Source organism: Apteryx mantelli, chromosome 7, assembly GCF_036417845.1.
Source record: "Apteryx mantelli isolate bAptMan1 chromosome 7, bAptMan1.hap1, whole genome shotgun sequence".
Classification (NCBI taxonomy): domain Eukaryota; kingdom Metazoa; phylum Chordata; class Aves; order Apterygiformes; family Apterygidae; genus Apteryx; species Apteryx mantelli.
Window position 1 is genome coordinate 41,289,572 of NC_089984.1, and position 21,449 is coordinate 41,311,020.

Sequence of the window (21,449 nt, forward strand, 5' to 3'; positions counted from 1 at the left end):
GGGCTTGGGCGCGCCACTCCTTCGCTATCCCTTGCACAGCCTTTCAAATTTGTGCAAAATCTGATCACAATCAGTCCAGACCATCTGTCCGGTCCACGGAGTCCAGTCTGTAGCCTGTAACATCCTCCCTGTCCCAAAGGCTGGACTGGGTCGATATGGCTGTGCCTGTCAGTTCAGTGTGGGAGAGTCTGGGAGGAGGACAGTGTCCTCTTCGACGTGCCCTAACGGAGCAAATAGGGTGCTGCACTCTGCACTGTCCCACAGGACCAGAGATGAAGGGCGACCACCTCGCGTTGCATTGGCAGAGAAGAGGTCAGTGGCTGCTCTGAAACGGGAGCCAGTTCTCCGCTCGCTGGCCCAGCAGGCCCACCAAGACCACGCTCTTGGGCAGGACACAGAGCTCCAAGCCCCGTTGCAGGTGGCAGCTAGCCATGGTTCGTGCCCAAGCACACAGGTTGCCACACCAGAGGTGGAGCAAGTGGAGCTGAAGCAGGAGCTTTTCAACTTACCTTTGAACATCTGGACTTTCACTTGTCTAAGGGCTGACCCCATTTCAGACGCTTCCCAATGTTTTTCCTGTGGGAAGCGAGTTGTCGCTCTCATTCTCGCTGGGCGATGATCGCACTCGCACCACGGCAGGTCACATCTCCTCTTTCTTGCCAAACAGCTAAGGCTGCACAATCAGCATCCCTTCTGTTGAAATTCGATTACCAAATACATCTGCTGCGGTGACGCGCTGCTGTTTTTAGCGTCTTGACTATTTCGTAACCACGACCATTTGTGATAGCCCACGCTCTCCCCTCTGCTCAGCCCGTTTCCTTTTATTGTTTTGCTTTTGCTGCCGTTTCCACTGACTGCTGTGTATTCCCTTAGCATGAAGCTTGCTTCTGATTAACCTAGTGAGCGGGTTCGGAAAACGGATTGCAAATGGTTAGGGCTTGGGTCAGCAGGGAAGACATGAAGATACACCGAGGCTCTTGTGAGTGGGCTTACCCCCCTAGACTAGAAACAGTTTGCAGAGCCACGAAGCGAGACTGAAAGAATACACCTTTCAGTAGCTAGTGCTGGCCTCCAAAACAGGTAGCAAAGGACAAAAACAGTCATTGTTTCAGTATCAGAAGCGATATTTAACATCTATAAAACCTTCAAACACCTGCATGAGCACGACCTTGCAAGAGCTCTCAGTGGTTTGGCAGGCAGTGCCTTCTCCAAACAGGAAAACGGACAGAAAAGTAAAGTGAGAGCTACGGAGGAGCCCATCCTGAGCGCAAACCATCTCCCTCGGTGCCCCCACGCTAACTGCACCGTTATCGAACGACCTCGCACACGGCACTGGGGCTGAACCTACTGCTTTTGGCAGGAACCCAACCGCTTCCAGGAGCAGAGCAAGCGCAGCTCCTGCTGCCCAGCCTCGGGCGCTGAGGCCCGAATCCCACGTCTGTGGGAGCCGCTGACAAATCTCCCCCTGACCCGGGGAGGTTTCCAGCCCGGCTCCGAGGCTTTCATGCTCCCTGAGGAAGCCAAACGGATCCTCCCCACCGGGAGCCACGCAGAAAGCCAGGGAGAAAGCAGCGCGTGCAAGCGTCTCTCCGAGGTGGGCAATCACAGCTCGCTGCCGCCGGTGCCCGCGCTCCCTGCCAGGCACGTTTCACGCGCTTGGTACCAGCCCACCGCTCGTTGATGATTAAGCCGCGACGCTTTCAGTACAAAGTACAGGAAACCTTTTCAAATACCTTCTCCCTTCCTCTCGCGACGGGCTCTAGGAGCACATTAACAAGGACATGAAGCAGGACTTAGGGAGCCCGCGCGTCCCATTCCTGCGCTCCTAGCGCGTGTGCAGAGCACGCTTTTGCTCTGTGCATGTCTGCCTTGAATTGCACCGTTTCCCATTTACCTTCTTTTATCAATATCTTTCTATACTTGTGCCCTCTGGTATCTCCCCTGCACGGGACGCAGTGAGCCGGCCGAGCTGGCCTCTGCTGTCCCTGCAATTATAAGATGTGCTCGCTAGCAGTCACTCGAAGAGCCTCCGCGGCGCTCTCGCAGCGGCGCCCGCACAACCGGAACAGCCAGCTCCCAGGTGGACTAGCCTCCGCTCTGCAAAATCCGCACTCCCGAACAGCACGGCCCTGCTGCGGCGCGGTAAAGCTCGTCAGCACTGAGCAAAACCCGTGTTCCCAGCCCAGAGTGAAACGTGCCTCTCCGTTCCTCTTAGCTTCACGTGCACACCCAGAAGTGCACGGGCTTCCTTGCCTCCAGTGTGTTATGCAGGATAGAGGAGTGGGGCCGGCGTACAGATATTGCACCTGGAAAGTTTTAACCACCGTTCGCAGCACAGAGCTGGGTGGAGGCTCAGCACTATTTTCCAGTGGTGGCAACGGCCGGAGACCCCCAAGAATGAGACTGTGTCCAGATAACTCATGGGTGTTGCCAAAAACCATCTGCTCTTGAGGCTCCGTGTTTCGTTCCAGATTGCATTTCCTAAACGCCTCCAGAAGGAGTAGAGTTTTCCTGTGTAATACGAAGCTTCTGTAGAAAATGGGTTCCTGCACATCTACACGGCCACTGTGTGCACAGCAGGAACAGTTTGATCAGTCATCTGAGGTAGGAGTCATTTCATTTCAGTCATTTGAAAGTTAGGCACCTAGTCTGAGCCAGGTCCCCTGACTTAGTCGAGGAGCAGAGAGATGCTTCCAGAGAGCAATTCATCCCATCCCGAGGAAAAGAGGATACGCTCCCCCGGCTGTAGAAGGAGCCTCGACTACTACCTTAGACTGCAAAAGTGAGCTGAAACGAGCCCCATCCCGCCCTGGAAGGAGGCTCCAGCACTAGCAGCACACACGTCACGGGCAGCACAAAAGGCCAGTCAGGCGCATTGCCTTAGTACTCTAACTATGCCTTAACGCGCGGGGAGCTCTTCCGACTCCAGCAGGGAGCAGCTGGTATTCCAGGGCTGAGGAGAGAGAGCACGATTCAAAATCCACAGACAGACACTGAGTACCCAGCTGCGAGATATGCTAGATCATTTACCATCTCTTTTGAACCTTTAGCACCACTTCTCCTCTACAAAGCCAAGCCAGCACCTTCAACGTGTCACTAACAGCAGCTCATAACTCTTGTGGGTATTAATCTGGCTATTACTGTGCTGAAGGTTCATCTTGCATTCAATTATTTTTTCCCTTTTTTTAAAGTGCCTAAGGGTACTCTTCCACCTACATTCAAAGTAGAATTGTTCAGCTTCTGGCACAAGATAAGTAATAACGCTTGCAGCACAGTTAAATTAAGCCTGTAAGTCTACGACGTGTTTGCAGCGTGCTGTGATACGTACGGCCCTCAGTTTCCGACTCAGTAGAAAAGGGGCAGAAACGATTTTGCCTGAGCCGTGTTCAAAGTGATGTTTAGAGTGGGTGAGGAGATGTTCTTTGGGAACTGCTGTTCTCCAAGCGCCTGAAATGAAGAAAGGGGCACTCCTAACATGTGCATGCTGGAGGAGCAGACCCGCCATGCGGCCACCCGAGCAACCAAACCCAGCGCTCCCTCGGAGCATCGTCCGCCCCAAAGGAAACCCGTCCAGCCCGCGTCAGTGCCCTTCCTGCTTCTGCTCACCTCCAGCGAGCAAACTAAACGCGTTTCCATCAGAGCAATACCGAGGATCTCCCTCTTGTTAACGTTAGTTGGAAGAGATGGGCGCATGGGCACAGCCGACCCGGGGAAGGGACCTGGAGGGTGACACTAACACCCCCTCCCTGCAGCCCGGCTCTGGATGCCACCGTTCACATCAGGTGCTCGGAGGCTTTGCAAGGACAGGGGATCGCAGTGCTCGGGCTGCTTGGACGGCGACATTCTGATTAGCCACCTGAGAGCGATTTAAAGCCCAGAGACGATGAAGTGCTACATCCAGCATTAAGAGTTGGGATACAACTGCCATGGAACACCAGTCCGAATGCTTTCCCACCGCTCCTCCCCCCGCTGTCCTCGGAAGGAGTGCAGTCCTGCTGGACCCTGCGCCCCGTGCTCCTCGGGGCTGCCGTCAGCCCCACACCCTTTGCCACACCGCCAGATCCTTTTCTCACGATAAACGGGGCTCGGTGCGGCGTGCCTGCACCCTCAGGGGTCCCAGACCGCACGACGTCAGGGGTTAGGGCGCAGCTAGAAACACCACGTGAGGAAGGAAAACTCCGCTGAGCGGCTGCCGCTGCTGCAGCCGCAAGAAAAGCACTTGCAGTTCCTCTGCTGCCGAAACTGAGCGCTAAATTTGCTGGAGGTTTTAAGCAACTAAAGGAGCGTGGATCCAGGTTCTTCCCACACACGTGCGGAGTCTGGAAGCACTTCAGGGCCAGGGCAGCGTTTCTTCCTTTCCTTCCTTTCTGGGGAAGAAGGGTGTTCTTGGAGGTGTTTTGCTCCCCACGGCTCCCCAGCAGCCCCACGACCCCTTCTAGCAAACAGCCCCAGGGCAGCGATGGCTCGGGCTAGCGCTGGAGAGTGGCTCTCCTAGGTTGCCTCACCTGCACCCGTGCAGGCACCACTGCGAGAGGTCTGCAGGCATCTCCACCTTTCACCTCACCCGCACCCGTGCAGGCACCACTGCGAGAGGTCTGCAGGCATCTCCACCTTTCACCTCACCCGCACCCGTGCAGGCACCATTGCGAGAGGTCTGCAGGCATCTCCACCTTTCACCTCACCCGCACCCGTGCAGGCATCACTGCGAGAGGTCTGCAGGCATCTCCACCTTTCACCTCACCCGCACCCGTGCAGGCATCACTGCGAGAGGTCTGCAGGCATCTCCACCTTTCACCTCACCCGCACCTGTGCAGGCATCACTGCGAGAGGTCTGCAGGCATCTCCACCTTTCACCTCACCTGCACCCGTGCAGGCACCACTGCGAGAGGTCTGCAGGCATCTCCACCTTTCACCTCACCTGCACCCGTGCAGGCATCACTGCGAGAGGTCTGCAGGCATCTCCACCTTTCACCTCATCCGCACCCGTGCAGGCACCACTGCGAGAGGTCTGCAGGCATCTCCACCTTTCACCTCACCCGCACCCGTGCAGGCATCACTGCGAGAGGTCTGCAGGCATCTCCACCTTTCACCTCACCTGCACCCGTGCAGGCATCACTGCGAGGTCTGCAGGCATCTCCACCTTTCACCTCATCCGCACCCGTGCAGGCATCACTGCGAGAGGTCTGCAGGCATCTCCACCTTTCACCTCACCTGCACCCGTGCAGGCACCACTGCGAGAGGTCTGCAGGCATCTCCACCTTTCACCTCACCTGCACCCGTGCAGGCATCACTGCGAGAGGTCTGCAGGCATCTCCACCTTTCACCTCACCCGCACCCGTGCAGGCACCACTGCGAGAGGTCTGCAGGCATCTCCACCTTTCACCTCATCCGCACCCGTGCAGGCATCACTGCGAGAGGTCTGCAGGCATCTCCACCTTTCACCTCACCTGCACCCGTGCAGGCATCACTGCGAGAGGTCTGCAGGCATCTCCACCTTTCACCTCACCTGCACCCGTGCAGGCACCACTGCGAGAGGTCTGCAGGCATCTCCACCTTTCACCTCACCTGCACCCGTGCAGGCATCACTGCGAGAGGTCTGCAGGCATCTCCACCTTTCACCTCACCCGCACCCGTGCAGGCATCACTGCGAGAGGTCTGCAGGCATCTCCACCTTTCACCTCACCTGCACCCGTGCAGGCACCACTGCGAGAGGTCTGCAGGCATCTCCACCTTTCACCTCACCCGCACCTGTGCAGGCATCACTGCGAGAGGTCTGCAGGCATCTCCACCTTTCACCTCACCTGCACCCGTGCAGGCATCACTGCGAGAGGTCTGCAGGCATCTCCACCTTTCACCTCATCCGCACCCGTGCAGGCATCACTGCGAGAGGTCTGCAGGCATCTCCACCTTTCACCTCACCCGCACCCGTGCAGGCACCACTGCGAGAGGTCTGCAGGCATCTCCACCTTTCACCTCACCCGCACCCGTGCAGGCATCACTGCGAGAGGTCTGCAGGCATCTCCACCTTTCACCTCACCTGCACCCGTGCAGGCATCACTGCGAGAGGTCTGCAGGCATCTCCACCTTTCACCTCACCCGCACCCGTGCAGGCATCACTGCGAGAGGTCTGCAGGCATCTCCACCTTTCACCTCACCCGCACCTGTGCAGGCATCACTGCGAGAGGTCTGCAGGCATCTCCACCTTTCACCTCACCTGCACCCGTGCAGGCATCACTGCGAGAGGTCTGCAGGCATCTCCACCTTTCACCTCACCTGCACCCGTGCAGGCACCACTGCGAGAGGTCTGCAGGCATCTCCACCTTTCACCTCATCCGCACCCGTGCAGGCATCACTGCGAGAGGTCTGCAGGCATCTCCACCTTTCACCTCACCCGCGCCCGTGCAGGCATCACTGCGAGAGGTCTGCAGGCATCTCCACCTTTCACCTCACCCGCGCCCGTGCAGGCACCACTGCGAGAGGTCTGCAGGCATCTCCACCTTTCACCTCACCCGCACCCATGCAGGCACCACTGCGAGAGGTCTGCAGGCATCTCCACCTTTCACCTCACCTGCACCCGTGCAGGCATCACTGCGAGAGGTCTGCAGGCATCTCCACCTTTCACCTCACCCGCACCCGTGCAGGCACCACTGCGAGAGGTCTGCAGGCATCTCCACCTTTCACCTCACCTGCACCCGTGCAGGCACCACTGCGAGAGGTCTGCAGGCATCTCCACCTTTCACCTCACCCGCACCCGTGCAGGCATCACTGCGAGAGGTCTGCAGGCATCTCCACCTTTCACCTCACCCGCACCCGTGCAGGCACCACTGCGAGAGGTCTGCAGGCATCTCCACCTTTCACCTCACCTGCACCCGTGCAGGCACCACTGCGAGAGGTCTGCAGGCATCTCCACCTTTCACCTCACCCGCACCCGTGCAGGCACCACTGCGAGGTCTGCAGGCATCTCCACCTTTCACCTCACCCGCACCCGTGCAGGCACCACTGCGAGAGGTCTGCAGGCATCTCCACCTTTCACCTCACCCGCACCCGTGCAGGCACCACTGCGAGAGGTCTGCAGGCATCTCCACCTTTCACCTCACCCGCACCCGTGCAGGCACCACTGCGAGAGGTCTGCAGGCATCTCCACCTTTCACCTCACCCGCACCCGTGCAGGCACCACTGCGAGAGGTCTGCAGGCATCTCCACCTTTCACCTCACCTGCACCCGTGCAGGCATCACTGCGAGAGGTCTGCAGGCATCTCCACCTTTCACCTCACCTGCACCCGTGCAGGCACCACTGCGAGAGGTCTGCAGGCATCTCCACCTTTCACCTCATCCGCACCCGTGCAGGCATCACTGCGAGAGGTCTGCAGGCATCTCCACCTTTCACCTCACCCGCACCCGTGCAGGCACCACTGCGAGAGGTCTGCAGGCATCTCCACCTTTCACCTCACCCGCACCTGTGCAGGCATCACTGCGAGAGGTCTGCAGGCATCTCCACCTTTCACCTCACCTGCACCCGTGCAGGCATCACTGCGAGAGGTCTGCAGGCATCTCCACCTTTCACCTCACCTGCACCCGTGCAGGCACCACTGCGAGAGGTCTGCAGGCATCTCCACCTTTCACCTCATCCGCACCCGTGCAGGCATCACTGCGAGAGGTCTGCAGGCATCTCCACCTTTCACCTCATCCGCACCCGTGCAGGCACCACTGCGAGAGGTCTGCAGGCATCTCCACCTCTTACTGGGGCTTCTACTTTACTCTCTGAAGTCTTGGTGGCGCGGCGTTGAAGCCCCTAGCAAAACATAGCCATGCGCACCACGCCATATGCAACACCTGAACTGCTGTCCTATATGAACCTTGCACCTGCAAGAGCAAGTCTGCTGATTCAGAAGCTACAAACGGAAACAATTTTGGGCGGATTTTACTTGTTGTGGGGTTCCCCTCCTGGGACGACGGCAATGAATCCCACATTCGCACCGGCACAGCCGGAACCGCGGGATGCACTCGTACCCTGTGCGTTACGAACCTGTCGCTGCTGTTTCCGCCACGCACACCAGAAGTGAAGCTCGCCCGCTGCAGGCAAAGGGAGCTTCGCTGTTCGTTCCAAGCCGGGCAGAAATTCAGTTTTACCAGCTCCCCTCCTCCGCAGGGTCCCAGCTGCTGCACACCTCCGCTTCCCACCGCGCTCGCTCCTTCCCGGGTCCAAACGAGAGCTACGAGGTTTTCTCTTCCAATCTGTACAAACAACAACAGCCCAAAGCTCTCACACCCAGGAAAACTGCAACAGGAGTCGTAATGGTTTCTTTAAACAGCATTTTCGTCTCTTGAAGCTGCCTTTCAGAGTTTTTAGGCAAGCATGGCCCTCACAGATCCTGGGATTTCCAAGGGCTGGAAACGCAATTAGTCCTGTGTTTTAGAAGCGGGTCGTGCTCCTTGTTGTTTGCTTTTCCTAGCAGCTTCCAGTCCTGCAGCTTGTTGTCCCCCAGGATTTGCAGAGCCCATTTTTTGCTCCCCTCACAAGGGCACAAGCCCCACTCCACGACGGTGGCCGTCGTGCAGGCTCTCCAAACAGCTACGGGGATAAAAACAGGCCGGTTCCTTTTATCTTTCCCCTTTGTCCACCAGTAAGTATTCGAGCAGATGCAGCTGGGGCACACATGGAGTAATCCATCATCCAGAGGCCTTGCAAGGGATTCGACATTTTGGTCTAATCCTGGAAGGTCTGGAGCACCTTCCTGCTGATGCCCGACGAAGGCCTTCAGCAACTCTTGGAGGGGCTGAGCTGCTTGGACAGTCGGATGCTCTGGGCATGTTCAACCTTGCAGATCAAACCACCGGTCAGGGCAAGCAAACCCCCGCCGGGTAACCGAGCCGAGCTCCCCCCGGCACGCGCAGCCGGGCTCTGGGTGCCGCGCTATGGCGCTGGGGTTGGCCGCACAAAGCTGCGCGCGGCAGCCTTCCTCCTAATCTCCTTAGTCGGCTCCCCGCCGACGGCAAGATCGCGCACGGGGGCCGCGCCGGCGGGGAGCCCCGGCCACGCTGCCCGGGGCCCGGCCGTGCGATGGGAATTCCTAGCCCGCCGAGACGCGCCGCGGCACGGCAGCCCCCGGCAGCGCCGCTCCTCGCTCCTCGCTCCTGGGGCAGGAGAGCCGCCCGGAGCCAACCACGCGGTCCGCGTCCGCGGGCGCAAACCAGCGCCGCCGTGTATTTTTAAAAAGTTTCCACCAACGCGAGGAAATGAAAAGACTTTCAGTGATGCCAACTGTGTTATTCCAGCTTGTGGCTAGTAAAACGTAATAACACATGTAAGTTGTTTTTACTGCCTATCCAGCTTATTAGCTAATAAAATAAGCTTAGCGTATTAAATGTTACTGGCATGCCTCATCAAAAGACGACTGCAATGCCCTGTCTTTTTCCCCTGCAGTCACCCAAATATGTAGTTTTCTGACCCTTTTTATCTTTTAAACTCCTCTGGAGGAGGAAAAACTAATCACTTCCTCCAACACAAATGAACTCATTCAAACACCCATTGAGCTGCCAAGCATAAAATGTCATAAAATATCACATTCTTGTGAGAGGGAAAAACTGAATTTATAGCATCAGATGTCATCGCATTCGGGAAAGGCAAGGAGAGCAAATCCAAGGCTCTGGTTTTCAGCCTCACCTGATTAAGTGTTGTCAGTAGTTTTATTACGAACAGCAAACCTGAGCTTACTGGAACACCTTTCATCCGGCGAACCCCGACAGACTTTGCCAGCGCACTAAGTGGCCGTACAAAGTGCACAAAGAAAATCACTTCAAACGCTCCCGAAACGGTCACCCCGGGATGAAACGCAGCAGCTGCTCAACAGCAGCACCACGCAACGGACAGTGAAGACGACGACCGCACGAAAATGAAGCTTCAGGGGAGATTTTCTGGCAGACTGAATGTAATAACCCAAACTGGATTTAGGCCAGGAGAGCGGGGTTAATACCCTGCTCTTGCAACTGGAGCCACGGGATCTTTAGACCCAAATTTATCTCTGTACCGCACAAAGCTGGTGTTGTCATTGAGTTCATGATTGTAAATTATTGACGTGGGAAATATTGAATCATAAAACTGTGGCTGGAGAAAAATTTTACGAGTGCAGCATGACAATGCTTCTTGCACTGTCCTTTGATGCAGCCTTTCGTCCTGGCTCTCGCTCGCTCGTTTTTAAAGTCCAATAATCTGGTCTCGCAGGAAGAGGACTGTAGAGCTAAATCCTCTCAGATTCTCACTTCAGATCTGTTATCTGGATTTGCACTGCAGATGATAGATTGAAGAGGGAGGGTTTGCTCTGTGTTTGCAACTGAAAATGAAACGTGATAACATCTCCAGAGTGGAAAATTACAGAGGCTAAGAGCAAGAAAAGCCCAGCGCAGTAAGAACCAAGCTGCTGGCAGAGCGACAGCAAGATACCTGGGGCTGCTGTCTTCGCTTCGGCGAGGCAGGCTCAGGGCCTCTCTCTCCTGAACTCTAAATGTGGCCTTTAAAATATTTCTGCTCAAAATACATACCAGGAGGAAACAATGGCATGGTGGACACAGTGTGCAAAAATTAGTGCAGAAAAGAAATGGAGGAATTTATTAAAGACCATAGCTGCAAACCCATCTGGAGGAAAATTGGTTTTCTGCTTTGATAAAAGGAGCATCTTTCCCCATAACAATTGTTTTTCTTTGCATAAAATAGATGCACCTCAGACAGATGAAGCAGGATTTTGGCCTAAATGGAAACCATCAAAAGTCAGACTTCTGTTTTTTTTGAATTATGGTAGTTCATGAGGGCTACGTTTTGCCTACCTGCAAATACGTGTTGGGTCAAGGTCTGAGGTGCCCGTGTTTGCACGAGCGACAACCTTAGCTCTTACCTGGGTCATCTTGGCGAGGTCCAGTGAAGGCCTTTGCTCCTGAACCTCCTCAGGCCTCCGCCGCTTGACTCCCACCTTTTTGTCGTTAAGGACACACGGCTGCGACCGGCTTCGGGAGAGCCCGTGGGAGCGTCTCGCCAGCTCTGGCGTGGAGGCAGGCGTGCTGCTTGCCGAGGGCGGGCAGTACTCCGAAGAGGAGAAGGGATCGTGGGAGCAGGAGAGGGACCGCTGCATGTCGACTCTGCCGCCCTCTCCGGAGCCACGGTCGCGGCCCCAGATGTCGCCCCCGTGTCCGTAGGTAGCCGACTTCCTCATCCCTTGGCTTGGCTGGCACCCAAATCTGCTGCTAAATCCGGAATGGTCGTAGGAGGAGGACAGCGTGTTTGACCTTGACGGCAGGCTAAAACTCGAACTCCTCTGCATGGTGGCAGAGCCGTTAGAGTAGCGCTGCACGCTTCCTCCGCTGTAACACCGGCGCTTTTCTACCGGAGTCCAAACCTTTGACCCCAGAGGTCTCCACGATGTCCTGCAGCTAGACATTTCGTCCGAGAAAGAGAGTGACCTGCACTGGCGCTTGCTGGGGGGCGCGGACGGGTTGCCGTTGCGGTCGCTGAGGCTGAGCCCCTTGATCAGGTTGGTCACCGAGCCCGTGCTCACGGCCTCCCCTTGCCAGAGAGGGTCTTCCTCGCTCTTGTCGGCCAGGCAGCCCCAGATGTCGGCGCTCGGCTGCTCAAGCTGGAGCGAACACTTCCTGTTGAGATCTCTCCATCTGTCATTTTCTAGTTTAGAAATGATAAAAACACACATGTACACACATTAGCATTAATTAATTCTACCATTCGTTTTCTATGTCCATAAACAAAGACTAGCATATGGGACATTTTCCAGCACAAATTAATTAAGTCTCGGAATATGGTTTTCCAAACTGCCAGCCAAATGGTTGCTGTAGCATAGATGGAGAGAGGCAAAATGATAATCTCAGCAGAAGCAGAACTGCTAGAAGCAGATTAAAAATATGCCTTTGCATATCCAAATCACACTAGCCAAGGGGAATTAGCGCTATAAAATGACACGGTCATCACTTTATCTCCGATAAATCATGCCTCAGATGCATCTGTTTAGTCCTGGCCTCCACAGTCAACAGATGCCCAGGAGGTTTCCCAAAAACCTGTAACTGAAGAACACACAGCAAGACGGCTCCTGGGGTGCTTATTCCCAAGCGCAGAGGCCGCGGCTGCCTCCGTGCCCGGGGAAGGGCGCTGCCACCGCTGGGGAGCGTTCGGCAGCGAGGGGAGGCAGCGGGCGCCGGGGAGGAGGCCAGCGAGAGCCGTGGGGACGGCCCCAGCGGGAAGGGCAGCGCGCCCCAGGCACCCACCCCAGCACCTCTCGCAGCACGGAGAGGCGGACAAGGTCATCGGAGCCCGCAGGAGCCGCGAGCCGTCCTTGCCCCCGCCGCGCTGCCCTCTTCTCAGCAGCGCTGAGGGCCGAAGCAGCGCGGCTCCGCCGACGTTGGTAAAGCTGTCTCCGCTAAGCTTATCCCCGGTAAGACTCCGCGCTGCTTTTCCAGACTGACCCAGGGATATGGTGCCTCTTGGCAGTTAGTGCATATAGTAAGCGCTAAGACAGCGATGAACCTCTAGCAGTGCTTTAAGAAACGCCATTATTAGCTCGCACAATAAATGCATTTCTTCTGCCTGCAACCTGATTTAATGGCAGAAAGCGGAACTGGGATGGATTCGGAGGCGTCACCTAGTCCGCGCGTGCCGAGGGGCAGAGCAGGCTGCGGGAACGAACGCAGCCTGATGAAGACGACCAGCGCAAAGGACCTCATGAGAAGCACCTCAATCTCCAGCTTCCACCCCAAAAGCCAGGGCAGGGCGCTCCGTTGCGTGGCTGTGAGGGGCGGCACGCAGGCATTAACTTCACCAGGAGGGTCCTGCCGTGCCGAAACGTCGCCGGCTGCCAAACCAGGCTGCAGCGGGAAACCGCGTCGCAGGAGCGCGCTGAGCACCACGAGCTCCCCGTCGCACGCGGTCCCGCCGGCCGCAAAAGCGGCAAGCGGGGCATCGCCACGGCCCGGCCCTCGTCGGGGCGGCGGAGGCCGACGGGGCTCTGCACAAACGCGCCGTCAGCGCGCGGCAGGAAAGCCGCGGCCGGGCTGCGCCGTCCACCGCTGCAATGGGAAAAAGCAACCACCCGCCGGAGCTGCACCGGTAGCTGCTTTGTAGCCTTGGTAGCAAAGTTTCACATGATCATATCTAAACAGCGCAGCATTTTTTAGGGTTGTTTTTTTTCCTTACTCAGGTGGTTGATTGAAGAATTAAGAGGTGTAGTCATCCCGCAGCTGCAGGTACCAGCGAAATAGGGAAGAAGCAGCCGTACGGAAGACACGCCACCGCCGAGCGCTCGGCTCGAGGCAGAAGGTCAGACCTGCGCCTCTGTAAGCTGATGCCCCTTCGGCTACTCTTGGCCGGTTTTGCCGTTTCTCGCTGCAAACAGCTGCCCCCGCACCAGCTCCGTCCGCAAGCGGAGCCCGGCTCTGCCGTTATTAACGGCGCTCTGCTTTAACTCTCGCTGCCCTCGTCTTAACGAACACAACGGAAAGTGAGAAACCCACGCTGAACAATCACATCTATGTTTAGATCTTTATGATTTTCCCCCCTTGTTGCGGTGCCAGCAGCGAGATTTCCCGGGTCAGGTCACCAGACAAAAGAACCAGAAATAGAAGCTAATTTTTCATGGCAAGCTGCCACGACCCCCGGGCCCGCGCCGTCGCGTTGTGCCAAAGGCCTCGGTGAGCCCGCACGGGAGCATATAGGCTAGCTGCCTCTTTCGGCATTCCTTCTGCACAAACAGCTCTAAATCCCTGAAAAAGCACAGGGACGATCCTGAGCGCGCCGTCACCTTCGGCAGCGCCTTTGGGCTATTCGCTTTTCCCTTTGCGTTCAGCGCGCGCCCTGCGACGCGGGTCGTTCGGCAGGACGGAGGTACGGCCCTCGATGCAAAAACGGCGGTCGCCCCGAACCTAACGAACGGAGTAAGAAACTGAAAACGGGGACAGTGCGGGTTGGGGGTGTAATTAAGTGACTCGGGAAAGGCTCATGAGGAAAACCGGCTGCCTTCCTGTTCAATTTTTTAGGGCTAAGATTCACATCCTGAGAACGCTGATAGCAATAATTGCAGCGGAGCCATTAATACTGCCGTAGCTAAGCATGCATTAATATTCTTAAATTACCAGCCTCAGCTTGGTTAACGCAGAGGCAGTAATTGGTTCCAGGATACCATCCGCCATGGGAACGCCTCGGCTCAAAGGCGAACCGCGTCGCGGGAGCCACTGGCTGGCCCAGCCGGGAACGACGGAAGAACGCCCGCAGTAGAAGTGCTGGAGAAACGCCGGGCGCGGGGCTCTTGCCCTTGCTTAAAGAGGTCCTTCTCGGTCGTCAGGGTCTTCAAAAGAGCAAGACGAGCGAGAAAATGCCTGCAGGCAGACACGGCTTAACCGACCCTTGGGTCGCCGGTAGCACGTTAAAACGCTATCGCTCAGCACAATTATCTATTTTTTGAGTTTCCTTCGAGGCCAAACCTAGGCATTCTTTGATAAGCGTGAACGTGTCTCGCTTAACTACGTCCACTTTTCCTGTTTAAGCTCTCACCGCTGCATGCTCTGCCCCGGTCGGAGAGCTACCGCCCAAGCCGAAACGACCAGCCCCACCAGCGGTGCCCCGCCGTGCCTCCTCCACGCGGGCAGTTACGTGCTGGTTTCTCACTGCCAGACTTCTGTGTCTTCTGGGTTAAAAATCACTGAGCGTGAAGAACACGGCCCCCAGGTCCTGGGCACGGCCAGGCGTCCCCGCGAGGAGGAGGATGCACGGCTGCTAGCGGTGCAGCTATCCTAAGCCGGTGGAGAGGAGGAGGAGACCACCGAAGACCACCTTGGTGCTCCCCTCTGAAGGGCCACGCGCACGCAGCCCGGCTCCCGCAGCGCTGGGCGTCCAGGTCCCCTCCAGGACTCCCGCTCGCCCCCGGGTCACACTCAGCGCTCCTTCCCACGGCTGCCACTCCAGCCCAGCGCCGTGGGATTTGGGGCCGAAGCCTGAAGGCCGCGTCCGCACCAGCAGAAGCTACATCCTCAAAGCGAAGAGAAGAGGTGCGTGCTGTCCTCAAAGCATCGTGAAGAGCTGGAGACCCTTGCACGGCCAGTTGCCCGCAGCTAATGGGCCCCACGCTCGGAGCTTCGCCGATCCGTTTCCAAATTCTGAGATCCAAATTTTGCACAAGCCGCACACAGATAGTGCAGGTCCCTCTTATGCACTGGGTGTCCGAGTCCGAGGCTGTGCATAATCCCCAGTCACTGATGGGTTGCAAAACTTCGCCCAAGGGACGAAAAATAGAAATAACTAACCTGATGGGGGGTCACCGTAACCCAAAGAAAATCTGGAGCCCGGGAGGCCGTTTGCAGATCTCCCACCTCCGCAGCTTCGGGACGGGCACATGCTTTGCAAATTACTGCGACGCGGACATGCTCCTCTGATGACACAGAGCAAGTTTCGACAACCGCGTTCATAACCACAGAAAAGAAGGGTGTAAAAATCAAAATGCTGACACAACTTTAGCTATAACGACACAAATGTGCTGCTATAATATTTTTACAGTTCCTTTTTATACATAATGCATGATCCTTCTGCTCAAGTTTCCTCTATGTTCTTTTCCTGTGAAATAATTTACATTCATACATAATTTATTACAGCAACTTGTAAAGTAATTATGGGTTTCAATCAATTTTTTCTTCTTTTTGGCAAATAAATTCTGTTTGGATCCAAACCCAAACATTTCTTTTCATGCATGTGTACATCTAACTCCCTTTTTCACATGTTGTTCAACTTGAATTCTAGTCTGCCGATCTCTGTGCACCGGGGAAAAGGCAGTCCGCATTTTCCACTGTCCCCTGCTTGTGTTCAAGAGATGATTTCTAAATGTGGAACAAATTTAACGGTTGTAATTAGCTGATGGCAGTGACATAGAGCCTTACAGCTCTCCTGCCTTCCCATTTCACAAATAAGATTAAAATATGATGCTTGTAGCTACGCTTCAATGGGAAATGAGAGCAGCAGCCCCCCCAGCCTGCACCGCTTGAGAGCAAACGCAACACGCGGGTTTGTGGTCTGCGTGCTCTCTGCGCCCATAGTCTTCCTTCGGGAGGGAAATTCCCCACCTTTACGGGAAAACGGGCACGGTTCTTCAACGTCTTCCTCTAACGAGGTCTCCCCGTTTCCGCGGAGCTAAGCGCCGTCTGGGCTTTCTACGCGGCTTTTTCTCTTGATGGGTTGACAGACCACGCTTAAACATGCAGAAAGCACTGCCCACGCCGATGGCCTTTCCAAAAAAAATGACCTTTAAGGAAAACCGATCTATCCCATCACAAACTTCTTGTGTGCAACGCACATGGAGTTGGAGCTGCTTTCGGAGCAATTTTTCCAGCTGCAAGTGCTCAGCATTAGTCATTTAAACGGAGCCTTCCTCCCCGGAGCTGGCTGGAAAGGAAATCCCAGGGCAGCCGCGGGAGGTGCGGTGCCCATGACTTAGCAGGCAAGCGGCGAGCGTCTGCGGGAGGAAGAGCTGCAAAACCTCCTGGCTGGGAAAAATCTCATCCCGAGACCGGCGTAATCACGCTCACCATCCCCCTGCAGCGGCCCCAGTCGCTGGCTGGCAGCAGTTTGGATCAGAGGCAATTTCTCGCTTACGGAGCGAACTCGAGACTGCGGCTGTCGCCAGGCATCCGCCGGGTTTCTCAGACGGGGCTGCACCAGCGCAGTGTCTGCTCCTACCCGTTTGGATGCTGAGCGCTCCTTACGCATCCGCTAGAGAAAAGTTAGCCGATGCCGTCAATTCATTGCTAAAGTATTGCAAATTTTCTACTGCTGTCCGCCAAAAGAAGGAAAAATTTCAGCAGAGCAAGTCAAAAGCAATACCCAAACTTTCTAATATGCTGGCTTCTTCCCCTAGCTCAGCCACCGACATTTTCAGTGGGGACATGTAATGGAGACAGCGGGGGAAGAAAAGGGGGGAAAAAAAGATCTATTCTATAATAGGACAATTCTTGTACTCCCAGGTGTTTCAAGGGGCCACCAAGGAGAAAGGAGAAAAGAAATAGTTGAATTTATAGTTTTACACACTTCATCTTTAATCTCCTTCCCAGCAAAGCTATGGCTATATAAAGATTAAAAAAGAAAACAAACTTTTTAGTAATAATATTATCATCATCACACTGACAGAGTATTTCTTACGAATCCAAAAGTCGAGAGGTCATTTAGGTCACCTTGAAAAGCGGATCTAACACCGCACCACCCGATGCAGCCCCGGGGCAGCCGAGCCCCCGGCTCGACGGCCGCGCGCCCGGCTCCGTGCCCGGCGCGGGAGGCCGGCTGCCGCCCCGTCCGCGCTCTGCTCCGGGGCTCTTCAATCCATTCCGACGCCTTTTTGGGGGGGGGGGGGAGGTTTGAGAACCCCGACGCACAGCTCGGCGCTGGGAACGGTACCTTCTGCGGCGACCCCTCCAAACCCGCCCGCTGGCAAGAGACGGAGGGGCAGCCGCGCTCTCCGTGCTAAGCCTTACGGCCGCCTTTAAGGCCTTGGCCGCAAGCTAGGCGGGACGTCACGCTGCTCTCCGGATGAGAAGAGCCGCGGCACGAGACCCCGTCGCACCGCGTAGGCGCGGGCTGCCTGCCCTCGCAGAGAGCCGCTGCCCCGCGGAGCAGGAGACCGCCCGGCCTCCCCGCGATCCCAGGGGTTCTTCAGCACAAAGCGCGCTAGCCAGCCAACCTCAGACGTATTAAACGTCGTGCACCACCGTTCACAGTACCGTCGAAGGCAAAAGGGCATTTTCCTTACTGTCTGAGCCTTGTCCAGGCACACTGGGCTAGGTGGTGGGATATTTTAGCGATAACATTAATATTTATTCCTTGCGTTGTGCAAACGCTTGGGAGCTGGAGTCCTGGGCTGGATACTCAAACACATGAAAAACATAATCTCCGACCCAAAATGCTTATAATTTCAGCTGCGTGAGTTACTGTAAAAATAAGCAGACATATCAAAGCGTGGAGGGAGAAAGAAGAAAAGTAAAAGGAGATAAGCAACTCACTTGGCAATTGCAGCGGGGCAGGAAAACCACACGTGGAAGGGCAGCGGTGGGGGCACGGCAGCCGACATCCGACGGCTTCCCGCACGCGAGCGAGTGCCGGCGGCAGGGCTCGGGGCCGCCGCCGCCGGCGGGGCCGCTTCGGCAGGCGGACCGCGCGGACGCGGAGCGGGAGGCACGCGGGCGAGCAAGGAGGCGGCAGCGGCCGGGCCGGAGCTGCGGGCCGGCGGGAGAAGCCGGCGCTGCGCGCCAGGGAGCGGAGCGCGCCGGGGACGCGCGGGGAATCGCGCTGCGGGGAGCGTTTGCTGGAGAGAGGCCCCGGCGCAGCACATCATCCTGCGCGGTGCGGAGGGCGGCCGGAGCACAGGAGTAAATATTGACAGAAGTAGCTGTTACTCACCCATAATTCCGCAAGAGAAGAGGGTAGGTCCTTGGCTCATCTTTGGAGCGCGCTGAAAACAACCAGAAAAACTATTCACTTCTCGCGGACTGGACCGGCTCATCAGCAACCGCCCCGCGCCGGCCGGAGCGCCCGCGGGAAGCGCGGGAAGCGCGTCCCGGGCTGCTTTGGGGGCAGCCCAAAACACCCGGCCCCGGGACCCGAAACACTGGCGAAACTAAACACGGAGCTGCAGCTTGGCAGTAACCCTCAGCCGGGCCAGGAAGCAGCAGCAGCGGCATCTGCATCCCATCCAAGCCCATCAAGGCCTCCCATCTAGACAGAAAGCGGCTATTTGGTTTTTTAAACATATAGCACGTTTCTAAAGCAGGGCTCCCTTATCCCAGCACTTTTTCTAAGGATTCTGCATTCAGACTGTTTCAATTTGCACTAAAAATAGGAAAACACACCACTATATGGGTACAAAATAACTCCAGTTGCTTTTCACACTCTTTTTCCAAGAAATTTCTTCTTGACAGTGTAAGAGAAATCATCAGACTTGTAAACATGGGCATGGACAGTTTTATACGTAATAAATCAGTATGTCATCTGCAGCTACATGCCATTTTAGCTATGTCTGTAAAAACTCACTTCCACACCAATTGTTCTTTTGTTATCCCCCAAATGTCCATATTCTGCTTCTGAAACGTCTGTCCTGGCAGCTTCATCCCATCCAAACGAGGCTTTGCTTATTCCAAAGAAAGCATTAGCACAAATTCCACGATAAAATACAACTAGAGCAGCGTCGATTATCTGGCACCAGGCAATAACATTCACACCTTCTCGCCTGGCCCATGTTTTGCATGTTGCCCACTTGCTTAATAATAATAATAATAATAAAAAAAAAGATAATAATGTACCAGCTGCTGACAGTGACTGTAAAGAGCAATGCAACAGAACGATCCCACTGCGTACGCAGAATACTGTACATATCGCACGCGAATACAAAGGGGTGCGGAGGCAGAAAAGAGCAATTTGTGCAGACGGGCAAAGGGCAGCTAAAGGTTGGTCACCCTTTTTGGAGCGCGCCGCCCCTTTCTTTAGGCGTACCCGCCCCAGAGGAGAGCGGGCATCGCTCGGGGGCGAGAGCCCCTGCCTGCAAGCGAGGAAGGGGAGAACATCCTTACACGACACACGCCCTGTAGCGAGTATAATTGCCGTTTTGCAAGATCTTAGCCTAGCACCAAACTGGGAAGCAAAACGAGCAGCTGGCCGCTGCTCTTCGGTAGGGGATACTGCCCTGCTGCCAGGCGCTTGTTTTCCTTAAGGGTTGCCCTTTGGCCTTTCCACGAAGTCCATGGGAAAACTCCTGCCGTCTCTGGTGGATGGCCAGATCCGGCCGATCGCCCGCCACCGCGAGAGCCTCTTTCTGCTGCTCCTGTTTCACCAACGCGGCCCTTCTGTTTTGGGGGGGTTGCTACATCCAGACTATAAGTCTGCCTCCCCGGAGCTCAGGACCACTATTTATTTTTGGGGGGCCGGTTTGGCAGAGCCAGGGAAGCCACGGGCCATGGCGAGACGGGGCGCGAGGTGAAGGACTGTGCCCAAGGCTCGGGGTCCCACCAGCCGCCAGCGAGCCAACACGCAGCCACAAGGCAATTCCCGATCCTCAAGACGAACGGGGCGTTTTTCTAACGCATCAACATTTGTCCTCGTTGGGGCCTCCACGCACCCCACCTCCCTTGCAGGTCCTTTAGGCACCACTTGCCGCCCCGGTTTCTCTGCGCTGCTCGTTCCTTCATCAGCACGTGCATCCGCATCTCGAGGCTGCCAGCGAAGCTGTTAAGCAGCACAGCAGCGACCTCTGCCCCCCGTCATCCTGCTCCCCACCTGCTCATCCCCCTATTAATGACGAGCATCTGCTCGCCGTCGGTAAAGCGGCTTCTAATCCCTCCTATTCAGCGAGCTGATACTCGGGTTTTTGCTGTTTATTCTCTTGCCTGCTTCCAGAAATTCATATATGCAAAAGCCACAGTGCTCCAATCATTTACTAATTGCCTGCTCCGTGGATATTAATGTAGCCCAGTTTAAAAGAAAAAGAAAAAGCAAAAAAGAAAAAGCAAAAAAGAAAAAGCAAAAAAAGAAAAAGCAATAGCAAAAGCAAAAGCAAAAGAAAAAGAGAAAGAGAAAGAGAAAAAGAACCAAACACAGCAGAGCGCTAGTGATACAAACCAACTAGAGACCTGGCCCTGCAGTATGGAAAAAAGAATATATTATAAAGCTACAGCAAAGCTACCGGCAGCGCAAGCGTTTTGAAGCAAGATGTTCAGGCTTACCAGCTCAGTCCTGCATGTCACAGAGCCAGCACCGCTGTTTTCCCCACTTTTGGCCAAGAGCATCACCATGGTAAGGCGGTCGTGCGTCGGCGTCCCCGGGAGCCCAGGCCAGGGCGGCGGCCGGCCATGGTCGGGCGAAGCTCCCGCTTCAGCGCATCTTCCCCGGGAGCAGGGCGGCGGAGGCGGCTCCCGCGCGGCCCCTCGCCCGCCGGCCGCACGACGGCAGCAGCAGCAGCAGCAGCCGCCTCCCGGCGCGGTCGCCTCCCTGCGCACACGAGAGAGAGAAACGGTTTGGGAGCGCCCGCGCGAGCCGGAGAGCCGCGTGCGGGCAGCGAGGAAGCGCCGGGGCGTCAGCCAAAGGACGAAGCCTTCGGCTCGGAGCCGAGCGGCACGCAGAGCTGAAACGCCGCCCGAGGAACGCTGCGTCCTCTCGCGCCGGTCACCTAAGGGGAGCGTTTATTTGGGGCCCTCCGACACCGCTCGCGCTCCCCCGCGTCCTGCAGGCGTCTCGTGCGATAGGCGCCGGCAGCAGCCGCTGGAGGCACCTAACGTGCGTAGGACAGCCTGGAGCCACGCGAGCATCTCCAGCGCGCGGCCGCCAGCGCGGCCGCAATTCCTTGGCGCCGCGGTCCGTGCAGCACGACAGCACCCGAAAAAGCTAGCAAGGGCCACCGGCCTTCGCGCGAGGGTCCCATCCTGGCAGGATCCCA

At 56.2% G+C, this 21,449-nt stretch overlaps 1 protein-coding gene across 1 annotated transcript in view; it reads right to left on the reverse strand.

Moving 5' to 3' along the window:
• FAM53B (family with sequence similarity 53 member B) overlaps positions 1 to 20,989 on the reverse strand; it is a 38,676-nt gene extending 17,687 nt beyond the window's left edge. The window contains exons 1-3 of the mRNA XM_067300357.1: positions 20,740 to 20,989; positions 18,425 to 18,476; positions 10,890 to 11,668 (exon numbers count right to left, since the gene is read on the reverse strand). Of these exons, the coding sequence (XP_067156458.1) occupies positions 10,890 to 11,668; positions 18,425 to 18,476; positions 20,740 to 20,808 (900 nt within the window). The 5' untranslated portion in view covers positions 20,809 to 20,989. The remainder of the gene's footprint in view (positions 1 to 10,889; positions 11,669 to 18,424; positions 18,477 to 20,739) is intronic.
• Between the last annotated feature and the right edge of the window lie 460 nt (positions 20,990 to 21,449).